This window comes from Antechinus flavipes, chromosome X (assembly GCF_016432865.1).
Source record: "Antechinus flavipes isolate AdamAnt ecotype Samford, QLD, Australia chromosome X, AdamAnt_v2, whole genome shotgun sequence".
NCBI lineage: Eukaryota > Metazoa > Chordata > Mammalia > Dasyuromorphia > Dasyuridae > Antechinus > Antechinus flavipes.
The window spans coordinates 80,851,970-80,871,707 of NC_067404.1; the positions used below are offsets into that span (position 1 = coordinate 80,851,970).

General features: G+C 38.0%; 1 protein-coding gene across 31 annotated transcripts; it reads right to left on the reverse strand.

Annotated features, from left to right (window-relative positions):
• Window positions 1–7,729: 7,729 nt before the first annotated feature.
• On the reverse strand, window positions 7,730–19,592 carry LOC127542865 (uncharacterized). 31 transcript variants are annotated; one of them, XM_051968746.1, is made up of 3 exons: window positions 15,525–19,592; window positions 12,969–13,279; window positions 10,953–11,034 (listed from the first exon to the last, which is right to left on the reverse strand). In XM_051968746.1, the coding sequence occupies exon 1, from the start codon at window positions 19,062–19,064 to the stop codon at window positions 17,958–17,960; it is 1,107 nt and encodes a 368-aa protein (XP_051824706.1). In that variant the 5' UTR covers window positions 19,065–19,592; the 3' UTR covers window positions 10,953–11,034; window positions 12,969–13,279; window positions 15,525–17,957. The 31 variants fall into 31 exon arrangements, with proteins under 31 accessions (XP_051824717.1, XP_051824718.1, XP_051824716.1 ...); XM_051968752.1 differs by lacking the exons at window positions 10,953–11,034; window positions 12,969–13,279 and adding exons at window positions 11,209–12,295; window positions 12,626–12,968 and having other exon boundaries at window positions 16,807–19,592; XM_051968750.1 differs by lacking the exon at window positions 10,953–11,034 and adding an exon at window positions 11,209–12,295 and having other exon boundaries at window positions 12,626–13,279; window positions 16,807–19,592.
• Between the last annotated feature and the right edge of the window lie 146 nt (window positions 19,593–19,738).

Here is a 19,738-nt window from a genome sequence, read left to right on the forward strand (position 1 = left end):
CCAAGATTTCAGAGGACAAGGAGATAGAGTGGCTTCAGGGAACCACTGAGATAGACACAGGTACATGTGGATAGGGACTAGTGAGATCTGGCTGCTAGAAATACCACCTGTGTGTCAAGACATTTGTGTGAAATGAGATCTTGAATGGGACTTGTTTGTGTAGAGCAAGGGCATCTCTGAGTGATGGATAATGAGAGACGAATGGCTAAAGAGAAAGAGAGAGAAGAATGGACTGAGAAATTGAGATGGCATGGAGGTAAGGATGTGATAGAGACCATAAAGACAGGAGTAAAAGTTGAGACCCAAGCTCTGATACTTGAAGGAATAGTCAAATTTCAATAAGGAAAAAAGGGTGAATGGTAAGAGATGACTGAATTGGGGAGCAGCAATAAAAGGAAGAATGAATAGTGAAATTGAATGAAAGAGAACACTGACAGAATGGGAAATGAATGGGAACAAAAGTCAACCGAGTGAAAAGTGTTGAAAAGGAGATATTTCTGCAGGGAAACCCAATGGATACTTAGAATAAAGGAGGTAGATTTTGGTGATATTCAGGAAGTAAATTTCAAGATATTAGAAGAGGATTCAAGACTGAAAGAGTTGGAAGAATGGAGAAAGAGGGAAAGTTAACAATGAATGGAAAGTTAATAAGAGATATAAAGAAATGGAGATTTATTAAATGTAAGATTTGTAGGTGTAGATCATGAGAAAGTGAAGTGAATTGGAAAGCTCAAGAAGTAAAGTGGAGAAGGTGGAGAAAATAGAGATAAGTGAGGCTGTGAGAAGGTCAACATGTTGAAGATTCAATAAACATTACTAGGAGCAATGGCACAGGGAGAGGAAGCTGAATCAAGAGTAGTATGAGAGATGACTGTGTCCTAGGAAAAGTCCCTGAGGGAGAGAGAAGGCCCAGACAGATGAAGGGAACAAGTGGGACATGTATGCATGCAGGAATTGAGGCATAAATGAATATTGTGCTAGGAGAAAATTGAATAAAGAAAAGTTGGGAGAGGAGAGTGGAGTGAGAAAATGAGAGTGAGAGGATGAGGATGGGTGACTGAATGGCAGAATAAAAGAATGAATGGAGAGACCCAAACTCTGATACATGAATGACTGTCAAACCTCAATGAGAAGGAATGCATGAATGGCAGGAAGGATGCAACGTGAGATGGATGAACTGAGATACACAAGGAGGAGAAGCAAAACCGAGGAGCCATATCCAAAAAGAGAAAGAGTTACTAGGGTACCTGAGAGAGGGAGAAAGGAATATATGTTGAGGCCTAAGCTGTGGGAAATGGATGACATTAGACATTTGAGGGGCATGAAAGGAATGGGTAAAGAGATAGAAAGCGCAGAGAACCATGCATTTCTAAAACTCAGAGACAGAAACAAAAGGGCAGATGAGCCTAGACAGTGAGTGGCATTTGAATGAAGACAGTAATACATAAGAGATGGATGGAGAGAGACACCAAAAGAGTGAGCAATGTAAGGAAAGAGAGGAAGTACATTAGACATACTTGGCTGGAAATATTTGTATTTGCAGTGTGTGTATGAAAGCATAAAAATGAATAGTTGAAAAATATCAAAACCATGAAAAGATGAAAGGTGAGAGGGTGAGAGTCCAATCTGGCATGCTGCAAAAGAGCCATTGGAGAAAATGCAAGAAAATGATAGTGAAAGTGATGACTGGATGTTTAGAAAACCTACCTGAAGGAGTAAAGGATGAGAGAAGTGAGGTATTGAATGAATGTGGTGTGGACAAACAAAGCTTACCCCTGGGGGCTGTGTGGCTAAATCTAGTGAGCTGGATTGTGACGGATGTGTGAAAGGAGAAACTCCAGATTTGTGTGGTCATTGGGTCATGAATGGAGCTACAGGGGGGCAGAGAAGAGTTTAGGTCTAGTACTAATAGAGCATGAATGAATACAGAAGAGGCCGGGCCACTGTGAAAAAAAAAAGAGAGTGAGAAAATGTGAGATTGCTGGTATGAAAGTTTAAGAGCATGAGACATGTAAGGATGGGAATGCTCTGGAGTGAGAGGTGCCTGTGTGACGATATCTGTCAATTCAACAAAGTGAGAAAGCAGATTGGGAAACAATAAAAGATGGGCTGCTGAGCAAAGGGAGAAAGCCAAGATTACAGAGGACAAGGAAATAAGAGTGGCTCTGGGGAATCATTGAGGTAGAGAAAAGGTACATGTTTATAGGGCCTAGTAAAATCTCATTGCTACAAATACCACCTGAGTGTCAGACATTTGTGTGAAATAAGATGTTGAATGGGATTTGGATGTGTACAGCAAGGACGACTCTGAGTGATGGATAATGAGAACTGAGTAGCTAAAGAGAAAGACAGTGAAGAATGAGTGAGAAATCCAGATGGGGTGAAGGTGAGAATGTGAGCTAGAGAGGCCACAAAAGACAGGTGTGAAAGGAGAGACCCAACCTCTGATACTTGAAGGAATAGTCAAATTTAAATAAGAAAAAAGAGTGAATGGTAAGAGGCATGTAAGGCGAAATGACTGAATTTGAGAGCACCAAAGAAAGGAAGAGTGACTGGTGAGATTGAATGAAAGAGAAATATTTGGAGAACAATATTTAGAGAAGGGGAAATGAATTGGAACACAAGTCAACAGAGTAAAAGGTGTAGAAAAGGAGATATATCTAATATATATAAGAGTTCAATGGATACACAGAATAAAGGAGGTAGATTGTGGTGATGTTCAGGTAATAAAAGTCAAAATATTAATAGAAGAGAACCCAAGACTGAAAGAGTTGGATGAACGGGGAAAGAGGGGAAGTTAACAATGAATGGAAAGTAAGTGAGAAATGGAGATGTATTGAATGTAAGATTTGTAGCTCCAGATCATGAGACAGTGAGGTGAGTTGGAAAGCCCAAAAAATAAAGTGGGGAAGGTGGAGAAAATAGAGATAACAGAGGCTCTGAGAAGTTCTAGATGCTGAAGATTCAACAGACAATACTAGGAGCAGAAGGCTTTGGACAAGGAAGCTGAGCCAAAAGCAGTAGGAGAGATTGTGTCCTAGGAAAAATCCCTGAGGGAGAGAGAAGGCCCAGACAAGTGGGAAATGTATGTGTACAGATATTGAGAGATAAATGGATATCCTGGGGTGTCGACATTGAATGGGTGAAGAGAAGTTGGGAGAGGAGAGTGGAGTGAGAACATGAGAGAGTGAGAGGATGAGGATGGGTGACTGAAGGGCAGAAAAAAAATGAATGGAGAGACCCAAACTCTGATACATGAATAACTGTTAAATCTCAATGAGAAGAAATGCATGAATGGCAGGAAGGATGCAGTGTGAGATGGATGAACTGAGGAGCACAGGGAGGAGAAGCAAAACTGAGCAGCCACATCCAAAGAGAAAGAATTACTAGGATGCCTGAGAGAGGGAGAAAGAAGTATATGTGGAGACCTGGACTGGGGGAAATGGATGAAATAGACACTTGAGGGATTTTAAAGAAATGGGTAAAGAGATATAAGGAGCTGAGAAACCTGAATGTCTAAAAGTCAGAGACACAAAACAAAGGGAAAAGAGATCTAGATAGTGAGAGAGATCTGACTGGAGAGAATGAGAAATAAGAGATGGATGGAGAGAGACACCAAAAGAGTGAGCAATGTATGGAAAAAGAGAGCAAGAGAGTCTGTGATTTATGGAAATAGCCCTGTCACGCACAGAAAAGATATTTGGCTGGAAATACGTGTGCTTTGCAGTGTGTGTGTGTGTGTGTGTGTGTGTGTGTGTGTGTGGAAGCAGAAGCCATAGCCATGAAGGATTAACAGTTGAAAAACAGGAAAAGGATGAAAGGTGAGAGGGTGAGAGTCAAGTTTATTACACTGCTAAAGAGCCATTGGAAAACTTGCAAGAAAACAGTGAAGATGAAAGTGATGATTGGCTGTTTAGAAAATCTACCTGAAGGAGTGAAGGATGAGAGAAGTGATGGACTGAATGAGCATGGTGTGGAGAGACAAAGCTTTCCTTTGGGGGCTGTGAGGCTAAATCTAATGAGCTCGATTGTGACCAATGTATGAAAGCAAAAACTTCAGGTTTGTGTGGTCAAGGGATCATTGAGCTATAGGGGGGCAGAGAAAAGTTTAGGTCTAGTAGTAATAGAGAATGAATGAATACAGAAGAGACCGGGCCACTGTGAAAAAAAAAACGATTGAGAAAATAAGAGAGTGAGAAGATGAGGATGGGTGACCGAATGGCAGAGTAAAAGAATGAATGGAGAGACCCAAACTCTGATACATGAATGACTGTCAAATCTCAATGAGAGGGAATGCATGAATGGCAGGAAGGATGCAGTGTGAGATGGATGAACTGAGATACACAAGGAAGAGAAGCAAAACTGAGGAGACACATGCAAAGAGAAATAGCTACAGTGGACAGAGAGGAGAAAGGAATCCATGCTGAGGCCTAAACTGTGGGGAACTGATGAATTTAGACACTTGAGTGATGTGAACGTAATGGGGAAAGAGGTATAAGGAGCTGAGAAACCTGAATGTCTAAAAGTAAGAGAAAGAAAACAAAAGCAAGAGAGACTTAGACAGTGAGAGGGATTTCACTGGAGAGAGTGAAAAATGAGAGATGGATGGAGTGAGGCACAAAAAGTGTGAGCATTGTATGGAAAGAGATGGCAAGAGTGTGAGTAATGTATGGAAAGAGAGAGCAAAAGATTGAATGATATATGGAAGGAAAGAGCAAGAGAGTACGTAATGGATTGAAAGAGACTTGTGCACAAGTAAGAGATTCTTGGATGGAAATAACTGTGCTTTGCAGTGTGTGTGTGAGTGTGTGTGTGTGTGTGTGTGTGTGTGTGTGTGTGTGAGAAAGCAGAAACCTAAGCCATGCAGGATGAATAGCTGAAAAATGTCAAAACATGAAAGGATGAGGGGTGAATGCTACAATGTTAAAGAGCCATTGGAGAACACGCAAGAAAAGGGTGAAGAATGAAAGTGATGATTGGCTGTTCAGAAAATCTGCATGAAGGAGTGGGATGAGAGAAGTGATGGACTGAATGGGAGCAGTATGGAGTAATAAAGTTTATCCCTGGGGCCAAGGCAGCTAAATCTAGCTAGCTAGATTGTGACTGATGTATGAAAGGAGAAACTCCAGGTTTGTGTGGTCAAGGGATCATCGAGCTGCAGAAGGGCAGACAGTGATTTAGGTCTAGTACTAATAGAGCATGAATGCATACAGAAGAGGCCGGGCCACTGTGAAAAAAGAACGAGTGAGAAAATAAAAGAGTGAGATGATGAGGATGGGTGACCAAATGGTAGGACCAAAGAATGAATGGAGAGACCCAAACTCTGATAGATGGATGACTGTCAAATCTCAGTGAGAAGAAATGCATGAATGGCAGGAAGGATGCAGTGTGAGATGGCTGAATTGAACAGCACAAGGAGGAGAAGCAAAACTGAGCAGCCACATGCAAAGAGAAAGAGTTAGCCACAGTGAGTGAGAGAGGCAGAAAGGAATCTATGTTGAGACACAGAATGTGGGAAATGAATGAAATAGACTCTCGAGTGATGTGAAAGGAATTAATAAAGGGTTTAAGGAGCTGAGAAATCAGAATGTTTAGAACTCAGAGAGAAAATAAAGGCAAGAGAGACCTAGACAGTGAGAGAGATCCAACTGGAGAGAGTGAGAAATAAGAGATAGTGAGACACCAAAAGAGTGAGTAATGTATGGAACAAGAGAGCAAAAGAGTGTGTGTGATGTATGGAAATAGCCCTGTCACGCACAGAAAAGATATTTGGCTGGAAATAAGTGTGTTTTGCAGTGTGTGTGTGTGTGTGTGTGTGTGTGTGCGCGCGCGCGCATGTACGCACGTGTGTGTGCGCGCACGTGTATGTGCATGTGTGCGCACGTGTGTATGTGCATGTGTGCGTGTGCCTGTGTATGTGTGCGCACACATGTGTGTATGTGCGTGTGTATGGGTGTGTATATATGCATGTGTGTGTGTGTGTGTATGTGTGTGTGTGTGTGTGTAAGCAGAAGCCATAGCCATGAAGGATGAATAGCTGAAAAACAGCAAAACCGTGAAAGGATGCAAGGTGAGAGTGAAATATGCTATGCTGCTGAAGAGCCACTGGAAAACATGCAAGTAAATGGTGAAGTGATGATTGAGTGAAGGATGGGAGAAGTGATGTGCTGAATGGGTTTAGTGTGGAGAGAAAAAGCTTATCCCTGGGGTCAATGCGGCTAAATCTAGCGAGCTAGATTGTGACTGAAGTATGAAAGGAGAAACTCCAGGTTTGTGTGGTCAAGGGATCATCGAGCTTTAGGGGGGTAGACAAGAGTTTAGGTCTAGTATTAATAGAGTATGAATGATTACAGAAGAGGCCGGGCCACTGTGAAAAAAATAAGGAACGATTGAGAAAAGAACGATTGAGGATGGGTGACCGAATGGCACACAAAAGAATGAATGGAGAGACCCAAACTCTGATACATGAATGACTGTCAAGTCTCAATGAGAAGGAACACATGAACTGCAAGGAGTATGTGGTGTGAGATGGATGAACTGATATGCACAAGGAGAAGAAGCAAAACTATGGAGCTATATCCAAAGAGAAATAATTACTAGCATGCCTGATGGAGAAAAGAATATGTGTTGAGACTTGGTTGGGGGAAATGGATGAAATAGACACTTGAGTGATGTGAAAGGAATGGGTTAAGTGGTATAAGGAGCTGAGGAACCTGAATGTCCAGAACTCAGAGACAGAAAACAAAGACAAGAGAGACCTAGACAGTGCGAGAGATCTAACTGGAGAGAGTGAGAAATAAGAGATGGATGGAGAGAGACCCCAAAAGAGTGAGCAGTATGTGGAAAGAGTGAGCAAGACATTGAATAATGTATGGAAGAAGAGAGAGAGAGTGTGTACATAATGCATTGAAAGAGACCTGTATGCAATTAAGAGACATTTGGCTGGAAATAACTGTACTTTGCAGTGTGAATGTGAAAACAGAAACCACAGCCTTGAAGGATGAATAGATGAAAAACATCAAAATCATGAAAGGATGAGGGGTGGGAGTGTGAGAATGAAGTATACTATGCTGCTAAAGAGCCATTGGAGAACATGCAACAAAATGGTGTAGAGTGAAAGTGATGATTGGCTGTTTGCAAAATCTACCCAGATTTTCTAGGAAGTGAAGGAGTGAAGAATGAGAGAAGTGATGGACTGAATGGGCATGATGTGGAGAAACAATGCTGCTCCCTGCGGGCTATGCGGCTAAATCTTGTGAGCTCGAGTGTGACCAATGTATGAAAGGAGAAACTCCATGTTTGTGTGGTCAGTGGGTCATGGAGCTTCGGGGGGGAGGGAGGGGAGGAGATAAGAGTTGAGGTCTAGTATTAATAGAGCATGAATGAATACAGAAGAGGCCGGGACACTGTGAAAAAAAACAAAATAAGTGAGAAAATGTGAGAGTGCTGGTACGAAAGGTCAAGAGAGTGAGAAATGTGAGGATGGAAATGTTCTGGAGTGAGAGATGCCTGGGCAGAGATTTCTGTTAATTTAACCAAGTGAGAAAGCAAAATGGGAAGTAATAAAGGATGAGCAGCAGATCAAAGGAAGAAAGCCATGATCTCAGAGGACAAGGAGAGATAGAGTGGCTCTAAGGAACTACTGAGGTAGAGACAGGTACATGTTGATAGGGCCTTGTGAAATCTTGCTGCTAAAAATACTACTTGAATGTCAGACATTTGTTTGAAATAAGATGTTGAATGGGACTTGGATGTGTGGAGCAAGGACAATTTTGAGTGATGGATAATGGGACATATGCAGAATATGAGAGATGAGTGGCTGAAGAGAAAGAGAGAGGAGAGTGGAGTGAGAAATGCTGAGAGGGCGAAGCTAAGAATGTGAGACATAGAGACCGCAAAGAGAGGAGTGAAAGGAGAGACCCAACCTCTGATATCTAAGGGAACAGTCAAATTCCAATAATAAATAAGTATGAATGGAGTGAGGAATGCATTGTGAGATGACTGAATTGGGTTGCATGAGAGAAAGGAAGTGAGAATGAATGAAAGAGAAACATTTGGATGAGAAAAGAAGAAATGAATGCCAACTGAGGACTACAGAGGAAAAAGTCTACGAAAAGATACATTTCACTGGGGGAGCCCCAATGGATGCAAAGAATAATTGATATAACGCCTGCTTGGCAAAGGCCAAGATCCAGTGGAAGAGTTCTTGAGATTGAAAGAGATGGATGAATGGAGAAAAAATGAATAATGGGGGGAACAAGATTGAGAGCAAGTGAGAGGTATATGGAAATGGAGGTTACAGGGTTAACGATTTGTGAATGGAGATCATGAGACACAGTAAGGTAAGTTGGAAAGCCTAACAAGTAAAGGAAGGATAGTTGAGAAAACAGAGATAGCCAAGGCTATAACAATGTCAAGATGTTGAGCATTTAATAAGCAATAGGGGAGAGAAACTTAGGCAGAATCAGCTGAATTAAGAGAAGTATGAGAGATAACTGTGTTCTAGGAAAAGTCTCTGAGGGGCAAGAAGTCTCAGAGTGATGGAAGGGAACAAGTGGAACATGTAAGCATAGAGAAAGAAAGGGAGGAATAGATATCATAAGGTTTCAAAGTTGAATGGATGAAGAGTAGTAGGGAGAGGAGAACGGAGTGAGTAAATAAGAGAGTAAGAGGATGAGGATGATCGATCGAATGGCAGAACCAAAAGAATGGATGGACAGACCCAAACTCTGATATCTGAATGACTGTGAAATCTTGATGAGAAGGAATGCATGAATGGCATAGTGTATGTGATGTGAGATGGCTGAATTGAGGAACACTGGGAGAAGTAAAACTGAGGAGCTAAATCCAAAGAGAAAGAGTTAGCCAGAGTGCCTGATGTGGAGAACTAGACTGTAGCAAATGCATGAATGTAGAATGAGTGTTGTGAGAGGCATGGATGATGAAGTATATATGTATATGTATATGTATGTATATAATGAGTACCATGAATGTCTAGAACTCAGAGAGAACAAAGTGAAGAGAGACCTAGATTGTGAGAGGGATCCAAATGGAGACAGTGAGAAATGAGAAACAGAAATAGAGATTAAGAGAATGAGTGATGTAAGAAAAGAGAGCTGGGCATAAGTAAGAAGTGCTTGGTTGTACATTATTGTACTTTGCAGAATGTGTGTAAAAGCAGAAGCCTTAGCCCTGAAGGATGAATTCCTGAAAAAAAAATCAAAACTTTGAAAGGAGGAAAAGCGAGAGGGTGAGAGCCAAGTATTCTACACTGCTAAAGAGCCATTGTGGGACATGCATGAAAATGGAGAAGAGTGAAAGTAATGATTGGCTGTTTAGAAAATCTACCTGAAGGAGTGAAGGATGAGAGAACTGATGCACGGAATGAGTGTGGTGTATAGAGACAAAGAGGTAAAAGGATGAGTGGTAGGAGACATGCAATGTAAGAACATTGAATTGGGGAGGAGCAAGAAAAGGAAGAATGAGTGGTGAGACTGAAAAGAGAAGCATTTGGAGGACACTAATAGAAAGGGAAATGAATATGAACACAAGTCAAAGGTGTACAAAAGGTGATTTCAGTAGGAGAGTCCAGTGAATACTTCAATTAAAGGAGGGAGATCCTGCTGATATCCAGGAATGAAAAGAGTAGGAATTAGTGGTAAGGACTGAAGACAGAAAGGAGATGCATGAACGGAGAAAGAGGAATATTAGCAATGGATGTAAAAAGAGGCAAAGAGAGAGGAAGAGGTGTATGGAAAGGGAGCTGTGCTCAGTGAACGATTTATGGCTGTAGACATTGAGACAGTAGGGTAGGTGGGAAGCCCAACAAGTAAAGGAAGGATATAGGAGAAAATAGAGATAGTTGAGGCTGTAAGAAGATCAAGATGCCGAGGTTTAAATAGGCAATAGTGTGAGGGATATCCTCAGGGAGAGGAAGCTGAATCAAGAGCAGTATGAGAATTGACTGTGCCATAGGAAAAGTCCGTGAGGGAGACAGAAGGCCCAGACAGATGAAAGGGAACAAGTGGTGAGTGGATCTTTTGAGGTGTCACAGTTGAATGGAGAAAGAGAAATAGGGAGTGGAGAGGGAAAATGAGAGAGTGAAAAAGTAAAGATGCGTGATAGCAATGTAGAACCCACAGAATGAAAGGACAGACCCAAACTGAGAAATGAGTGACATTACAGGATGAAGTCAGGATGTGAGACAGCTGAAATGATGAATAAAAGGAAGAGAAGAAAGGATGTGGAGCCATAGCAATGAAGAAAAGTTAGCTTGGGTGCTTGAGGGAGGGAAGAAGGAATCAATGTTGAGACCCAGATAGTGAGAGAAGACTGAAAAGAGAAAGTGGGAAATGAGAGAACAGTAACCACATCTCTCCCCACATCTCACCACCTTTAAAACATTGAGAAGTTACAGACCCCCCCCCAGAACTAGCTATGAAAACAGCAGGGAGAATAATTCTGAAATTTGGGACAATGACACACATTTCCCCCACCTTATTCTAAGAGCTTAGCAGAGCCCAAGTCTAACATAAAGGTAAAAAATCAAGATGTTGACTTGGCAAATGGGCAAACCATTAAAAGGTGCCTATTGACAAGGAACCTCAAGACACAAACTCAGATGACCACAATAATCTGAAAACCATGTACAAGCAAAATTTGAAAAGAAAAATGCAAAGTGGAGCTAAAGTAGAACAAAAGAGAAAGATGAAAAATGAGGCAAAAATAATTTCTTAAACTCAAAGAACACTAGAGGAAACATGTGGAAAAAATGAGAGCAATGCAAGAAAAATATGCAAAGAGAATTGATGGCTTAGAAAAAGAGATACAAAAATACTGAAAAAATAACTACATATAAAGCAGAATTGGTCAACGGGAAAAAGATACAGAGTATCACTAACTAAAATAATTCTTGAAAAGTTAGAATTGGTCAAGTAGAAAGCTAATGACAACTATGAGTGATCAAGAAAACATGTCAAAATAATGAAAAAATAGAAAAAATGTGAAATAGCTTTTCAGAAAAAAACAAGTTACCTGGAATTTCTTAAACTCAAAGAAGAACACTAGAGGAAACATGTGGAAAAAAGTGAGAATAATGCAAAAAAAAAAATATGCAAAGAGAATTGATGGCTTAGAAAAAGAGATACAAAAAAATACTGAAAAAATAACAACATAAAAAGCAGAATTGGCCAAGGGGAAAAAGAGGTACAGAGTATCACTAAAAAAAATAATTCTTGAAAAGTTAGAATTGGTCAAGTAGAAAGCTAATGACAACTATGAGTGATCAAAAAACAAGAAAACATCAAAATAATGAAAAAATAGAAAAAAATGTGAAATACCTTTTCAGAAAAAAAAAACAAGTTACCTGGAATTTCTTAAATTCAAAGAAGAACACTAGAGGAAATATGTGGAAAAAAGTGAGAGCAATGCAAAAAAAAATATGCAAAGAGAATTGATGGCTTAGAAAAAGAGATACAAAAAATACTGAAAAAATAATAACATAAAAAGCAGAATTGGCCAAGGGGAAAAAGAGGTACAGAGTATCACTAAAGAAAATAATTCTTGAAAAGTTAGAATTGGTCAAGTAGAAAGCTAATGACAACTATGAGTGATCAAGAAAACATGTCAAAATAATGAAAAAATAGAAAAAATGTGAAATATCTTTTCAGAAAAAACAAGTTACCTGGAATTTCTTAAAGAAGAACACTAGAGGAAACATGTGGAAAAAGTGAGAGCAATGCACAAAAAATATGCAAAGAGAATTGATGGCTTAGAAAAAGAGATACAAAAAATACTGAAAAAATAACAACATATAAAGCAGAATTGGCCAAGGGGAAAAAAAGAGGTACAGAATATCTCTAAAAAAAATAATTCTTGAAAAGATAGAATTGGTCAAGTAGAAAGCTAATGACAACTATGAGTGATCGAGAAAACATGTCAAAATAATGAAAAAATAGAAAAATGTGAAATATCTTTTCAGAAAAAACAAGTTACCTGGAATTTCTTAAACTCAAAGAAGATCACTAGAGGAAACATGTAGAAAAAGTGAGAGCAATGCAAAAAAAATATGCAAAAAGAATTGATGGCTTAGAAAAAAGAGATACAAAAAATACTGAAAAAATAACAACATAAAAAGCAGAATTGGCCAAGGGGAAAAAGAGGTACAGAGTATCACTAAAAAAAATAATTCTTGAAAAGTTAGAATTGGTCAAGTAGAAAGCTAATGACAACTATGAGTGATCAAAAAACAAGAAAACATCAAAATAATGAAAAAATAGAAAAAAATGTGAAATACCTTTTCAGAAAAAAAAAAAAACAAGTTACCTGGAATTTCTTAAATTCAAAGAAGAACACTAGAGGAAATAATGTGGAAAAAAGTGAGAGCAATGCAAAAAAAATATGCAAAGAGAATTGATGGCTTAGAAAAAGAGATACAAAAAATACTGAAAAAATAATAACATAAAAAGCAGAATTGGCCAACGGGAAAAAGAGGTACAGAGTATCACTAAAGAAAATAATTCTTGAAAAGTTAGAATTGGTCAAGTAGAAAGCTAATGACAACTATGAGTGATCAAAAAACAAGAAAACATCAAAATAATGAAAAAATAGAAAAAATGTGAAATACCTTTTCAGAAAAAAAAAACAAGTTACCTGGAATTTCTTAAATTCAAAGAAGAACACTAGAGGAAATATGTGGAAAAAGTGAGAGCAATGCAAAAAAAAATATGCAAAGAGAATTGATGGCTTAGAAAAAGAGATACAAAAAATACTGAAAAAATAATAACATAAAAAGCAGAATTGGCCAAGGGGAAAAAGAGGTACAGAGTATCACTAAAGAAAATAATTCTTGAAAAGTTAGAATTGGTCAAGTAGAAAGCTAATGACAACTATGAGTGATCAAGAAAACATGTCAAAATAATGAAAAAATAGAAAAAATGTGAAATATCTTTTCAGAAAAAACAAGTTACCTGGAATTTCTTAAAGAAGAACACTAGAGGAAACATGTGGAAAAAGTGAGAGCAATGCACAAAAAATATGCAAAGAGAATTGATGGCTTAGAAAAAGAGATACAAAAAATACTGAAAAAATAACAACATATAAAGCAGAATTGGCCAAGGGAAAAAAAGAGGTACAGAATATCTCTAAAAAAAATAATTCTTGAAAAGATAGAATTGGTCAAGTAGAAAGCTAATGACAACTATGAGTGATCGAGAAAACATGTCAAAATAATGAAAAAATAGAAAAAATGTGAAATATCTTTTCAGAAAAAACAAGTTACCTGGAATTTCTTAAACTCAAAGAAGATCACTAGAGGAAACATGTAGAAAAAGTGAGAGCAATGCAAAAAAAAATATGCAAAAAGAATTGATGGCTTAGAAAAAGAGATACAAAAAATACTGAAAAAATAACAACATAAAAAGCAGAATTGGCCAAGGGGAAAAAGAGGTACAGAGTATCACTAAAAAAAATAATTCTTGAAAAGTTAGAATTGGTCAAGTAGAAAGCTAATGACAACTATGAGTGATCAAAAAACAAGAAAACATCAAAATAATGAAAAAATAGAAAAAATGTGAAATACCTTTTCAGAAAAAAAAAAAAACAAGTTACCTGGAATTTCTTAAATTCAAAGAAGAACACTAGAGGAAATAATGTGGAAAAAGTGAGAGCAATGCAAAAAAAAATATGCAAAGAGAATTGATGGCTTAGAAAAAGAGATACAAAAAATACTGAAAAAATAATAACATAAAAAGCAGAATTGGCCAACGGGAAAAAGAGGTACAGAGTATCACTAAAGAAAATAATTCTTGAAAAGTTAGAATTGGTCAAGTAGAAAGCTAATGACAACTATGAGTGATCAAGAAAACATGTCAAAATAATGAAAAAATAGAAAAAATGTGAAATATCTTTTCAGAAAAAACAAGTTACCTGGAATTTCTTAAACTCAAAGAAGAACACTAGAGGAAACATGTGGAAAAAGTGAGAGCAATGCACAAAAAATATGCAAAGAGAATTGATGGCTTAGAAAAAGAGATACAAAAAATACTGAAAAAATAACAACATAAAAAGCAGAATTGGCCAAGGAAAAAAGAGGTACAGAATATCTCTAAAAAAAAATAATTCTTGAAAAGATAGAATTGGTCAAGTAGAAAGCTAATGACAACTATGAGTGATCGAGAAAACATGTCAAAATAATGAAAAAATAGAAAAATGTGAAATATCTTTTCAGAAAAAACAAGTTACCTGGAATTTCTTAAACTCAAAGAAGATCACTAGAGGAAACATGTAGAAAAAGTGAGAGCAATGGAAAAAAAATATGCAAAAAGAATTGATGGCTTAGAAAAAGAGATACAAAAAATACTGAAAAAATAACAACATAAAAAGCAGAATTGGCCAAGGGGAAAAAGAGGTACAGAGTATCACTAAAAAAAATAATTCTTGAAAAGTTAGAATTGGTCAAGTAGAAAGCTAATGACAACTATGAGTGATCAAAAAACAAGAAAACATCAAAATAATGAAAAAATAGAAAAAAATGTGAAATACCTTTTCAGAAAAAAAAAAAAAAACAAGTTACCTGGAATTTCTTAAATTCAAAGAAGAACACTAGAGGAAATATGTGGAAAAAGTGAGAGCAATGCAAAAAAAAATATGCAAAGAGAATTGATGGCTTAGAAAAAGAGATACAAAAAATACTGAAAAAATAATAACATAAAAAGCAGAATTGGCCAAGGGGAAAAAGATGTACAGAGTATCACTAAAGAAAATAATTCTTGAAAAGTTAGAATTGGTCAAGTAGAAAGCTAATGACAACTATGAGTGATCAAGAAAACATGTCAAAATAATGAAAAAATAGAAAAAAATGTGAAATATCTTTTCAGAAAAAACAAGTTACCTGGAATTTCTTAAAGAAGAACACTAGAGGAAACATGTGGAAAAAGTGAGAGCAATGCACAAAAAATATGCAAAGAGAATTGATGGCTTAGAAAAAGAGATACAAAAAATACTGAAAAAATAACAACATAAAAAGCAGAATTGGCCAAGGGAAAAAAAGAGGTACAGAATATCACTAAAAAAAATAATTCTTTTAAAGTTAGAATTGGTCAAGTAGAAAGCTAATAATGACAACTATGAGTGATCAAGAAAACATGTCAAAATAATGAAAAAATAGAAAAAATGTGAAATATCTTTTCAGAAAAAACAAGTTACCTGGAATTTCTTAAACTCAAAAATCACTGGAGGAAACATGTGGAAAAAGTGAGAGCAATGCAAAAAAATATATATATGCAAAGAGAATTGATGGCTTAGAAAAAGAGATACAAAAAATACTGAAAAAATAACAACATAAAAAGCAGATTTGGCCAAGAGGAAAAAAGAGGTACAGAATATTACTAAAAAAAATAATTCTTGAAAAGTTAGAATTGGTCAAGTAGAAAGCTAATGACAACTATGAGTGATTGAGAAAACAAGTCAAAATAATGAAAAAATAGAAAAAATGTGAAATATCTTTTCAGAAAAAACCAAGTTACCTGGAATTTCTTAAACTCAAAGAAGATCACTAGAGGAAACATGTGGAAAAAGTGAGAGCAATGCAAAAAAAAAAATATGCAAAGAGAATTGATGGCTTGGAAAAAAAGATACAAAAAAATACTGAAAAAATAACAACATAAAAAGCAGAATTGGCCAAGGGAAAAAAAGAGGTACAGAATATCACTAAAAAAAATAATTCTTGAAAAGTTAGAATTGGTCAAGTAGAAAGCTAATGACAACTATGAGTGATTGAGAAAACATGTCAAAATAATGAAAAAATAGAAAAAATGTGAAATATCTTTTCAGAAAAAACAAGTTACCTGGAATTTCTTAAACTCAAAGAAGATCACTAGAGGAAACATGTGGAAAAAGTGAGAGCAATGCACAAAAAATATGCAAAGAGAATTGATGGCTTAGAAAAAGAGATACAAAAAATACTGAAAAAATAACAACATAAAAAGCAGAATTGGCCAAGGGAAAAAAAGAGGTACAGAATATCACTAAAGAAAATAATTCTTGAAAAGTTAGAGTTGGTCAAGTAGAAAGCTAATGACAACTATGAGTGATCAAAAAACAAGAAAACATCAAAATAATGAAAAAAATAGAAAAAATGTGAGATATCTTTTCAGAAAAACAAGTTACCTGGAATTTCTTAAACTCAAAGAAGAACACTAGAGGAAATATGTGGAAAAAATGAGAGCAATGCAAGAAAAATATGCAAAGAGAATTGATGGCTTAGAAAAAGAGATACAAAAATACTGAAAAAATAACTACATATAAAGCAGAATTGGCCAAGGGGAAAAAGAGGTACAAAGTATCACTAAAGAAAATAATTCTTGAATAGTTGGAATTGGTCAAGTAGAAAGCTAATGACAACTATGAGTGATCAAGAAAACATGTCAAAATAATGAAAAAATAGAAAAAATATGAAATATCTTTTCAGAAAAAAACAAGTTACCTGGAATTTCTTAAACTCAAAGAAGAACACTAGAGGAAACATGTGGAAAAAGTGAGAGCAATGCAAAAAAAAATATACAAAGAGAATTGATGGCTTAGAAAAAGAGATACAAAAATACTGAAAAAATAATCACATATAAAGCAGAATTGGCCAAGGGGGGAAAAGAAGTAAAGAGTATCACTAAAGAAAATAATTCTTGAAAAGTTAGAATTGGTCAAATAGAAAGCTAATGACAACTATGAGTGATCAAGAAACAAGAAAACATATCAAAATAATGAAAAAATAAAAAAAATGTGAAATATCTTTTCAGAAAAACAAGTTACCTGGAATTTCTTAAACTCAAAGAAGAACACTAGAGGAAACATGGAAAAAGTGAGAGCAATGCAAAAAAAAAATATGCAAAGAGAATTGATGGCTTAGAAAAAGAGATACAAAAATACTGAAAAAATAACTACATGTAAAGCAGAATTGGCCAAGGGGAAAAATAAGTACAGAGTATCACTAAAGAAAATAATTCTTGAAAACTTAGAATTGGTCAAGTAGAAAGCTAATGACAACTATGAGTGATCAAGAAACAAGAAAACATGTCAAAATAATGAAAAATAGAAAAAATGTGAAATATCTTTTCAGAAAAACAAGTTACCTGGTAAAGAGATCAAGAAATGATCAATTAAGAAATATTAAGAAAGCCTAGACATCATATTTCAAAATATTATATTATAAATGAAAACTGCCCGTGCTTTTTAGAACCAGAAAGTGAAATAGAAAATGAAAGAATTTATAGTCACATCCTGAAAGCAAAACCAAAATGAAAACTCCCAGGAATAAGAGGCAAATTATAGAGCTTTTTACTTGAGGAGAAACTATTTAAAGCATCCAGAAAGAAAAAAATTTCAATACTTTGCAGCCATAGTCAAGATCCCATAAGATTTAGCAGCTACTAAGATAAAGGAGCAGAGGGATTATAGAACAATTTCATAAAAAAGGTGGGGAGGGAGGAAAAGAGAGAGAGAGACAGGAAGAGAGAGAAAGAGACAGAAATGGGGAAGAGAGACAGACAGAGAGGCTCAGGAGGAGAGAGGGAGAGACAGATAGGAAAGGAGAAAGAGACAGAGGAGGGGGAGATCAAGACAGAGACAGGAGGGGAGAAAGAGACACAGAGAGAGGGACAGAGACAGACAGGAGGGGAAAGAGAGAGACAAAAGAGGGAGAGATAGGAGGGGGGAGAGAGAGACAGACAAGGAGAGAGACAATGGGGGAGAGAAACAGAGAGAGGAGGGGAAAAAGGGGGAAGAGAGAGACAGAGATCAGAGGAGGGACAAACAGGAAGGGAGAAAGAGAGAGACAGACAGAGAGGGAGGGAAAGAGACAGAAAGGGAGGAGAGAGACAGAGAAAACAAACAGGAAGGGGGAGAGAGTGAGAGAGAGTAAAAGAGGGAAAGAGTGACAGAGACAGGATGGGGGAGAGAGATAATCAGAAAGATAGAAAGGAAGGGAAAGAGACAGAGACAGAGAGGAGGGGAGAGACAGAGACAAAAGGGGGAGAGACAAGAGGAGGGAGAAAGAGAGACAATGGGGGAGAGAAACAAAGAGAGGGGGAAGAGAGGGAGAGAGAGAGACAGGAGGAGGAACAGACAGGAAGGGAGAGAGAAAGACAGGGGGAAGAGATAGGAGGGGAGAGAGATAGACAGAGACAGAGGGAAGAAAGAGACACAGGAGAGGGAGAGAGAAGAAAAACACAGGAGGGGAGAGAGAGAAAAACGGACAAGAAAGAAGAAAGAGGCAAGAAAGGGGAGAGACAGCGAGAAACAAACATGATGGAGGGAGAGAGCAAGAGAGAGTGAAATAAAGGTTGAGAGAGATAATCAGAAAGGAGAAGAGAGAGAAAGGAAGAGACAGTTACAGAGATAGAGGAGGGGAGAGACAGAGATAGGAGGGGAAAGAGAAAGACAGATGGGAGAGAGACAGACAGTAGTCTGGAGAGAGAGAGAGACAGAGAGTGACAGAGATAGAGAAGGGACATAGAAAGACAAACAGGAAGGGAGAGACAGACAGAAAGGGGAGAGCAAGAGAAGAAAAGAGGATGAGAGAGACAGACAAGAGGGGGGACAGAGAACGAGATAGGAGAGGGGTGAGAGACAGAGGGATACAGGGACAGGAGGGGGAGAGAGACAAGAAAGATAGGGGAGTGGGAGAGAGACAGAGACAGAGGGAAAGAGAGATAGGAAGAAAGACAAGCAGAAGTGGGGGGGAGAGAAACAGAGAGGAGGGAAAGAGACAGACACAGGAGGGGAAACGGAGAGACAGACAGAAGGGGAGAAAGCAAGAGAATAAAAGAGGATGAGAGACAGAGACAGGAGGGGGGCAGAGACAGAGGGAGACAAACAGAGACAGGAGAGGGGAGACAAGAGATGGGGGAGTGGGACAGAGAGACAGAGGGAAAGAGAGATAGCAAGAAAGGCAGAAGGGGGAGGGAGAGAGATAGGGGGAGAGAAACAGAGGAGGGGAGAGAGGGAGAGAGACAGAGACAGGAAAAGGGACAGACAGAAAGGAAAGGGAAGAGAGAGAGAGCGACAGACATGGGGAAGAAAGTGGGGGGAGACAGGAAGAGAGACACAGGAGGGGAGACAGGGAGAAACAGACAGGAAGGGAGAAAGAAACAGGAGGGGGAGAGAGCAAGTGAGAGTGATAGAAAGGGCAAGAGAGCAACAGACAGGAGGCGGGAGAGAGATAATCAGAAAAATAGAAAGGAGGGGAGAGAGAAAAAGGGAGAGATAGAGGAGGGGAGAGAGAGACAGAGCTAGGAGGGAGAAAGAGACAGATCGACAGGAGCAGGGAGAGAAAGACAGAGGGAGACAGATAGACAAGAGGGGGGAGAGAGAGTGAAAGAGAAGGTGAGAGAGAGATAGAGACAGGAGGGGGACAGAGAAAGATAAACAGGAGAGGAGAGACAGATAGGAGTGAGGGGAGAGAGAGAGAGAGAGAGAGAGAGAGAGAGAGAGAGAGACAGAGACAGAGACAGAGACAGACACAGACACAGACAAAGGGAGATACAGAGTGACAGAGATCGAGGAGGGGAGAGAGACAGAAATATAGGTGGGGAAGAGAGACAGGAGGGGGAGAGAGACTGAGACAGAAAGAAAGATAGACAGGAGGAGGGGAGAGCAAGAGAGAGTGAAAGAGAGGGTGAGAGAGAGATAGAGAAAGGAGGAGGGGAGAGAAACAGAAAGGGAAAGACAGTGAAAGAGATAAGAG

What these genes read in the sequence shown, in the direction of transcription:
- LOC127542865 (XM_051968757.1), bottom strand. Translation starts at nt 19,064, where the DNA reads ATGTCTGTCGCTCTCTCTCTCTTCCCTTTCCTTTCTGTCTGTCCCTTT.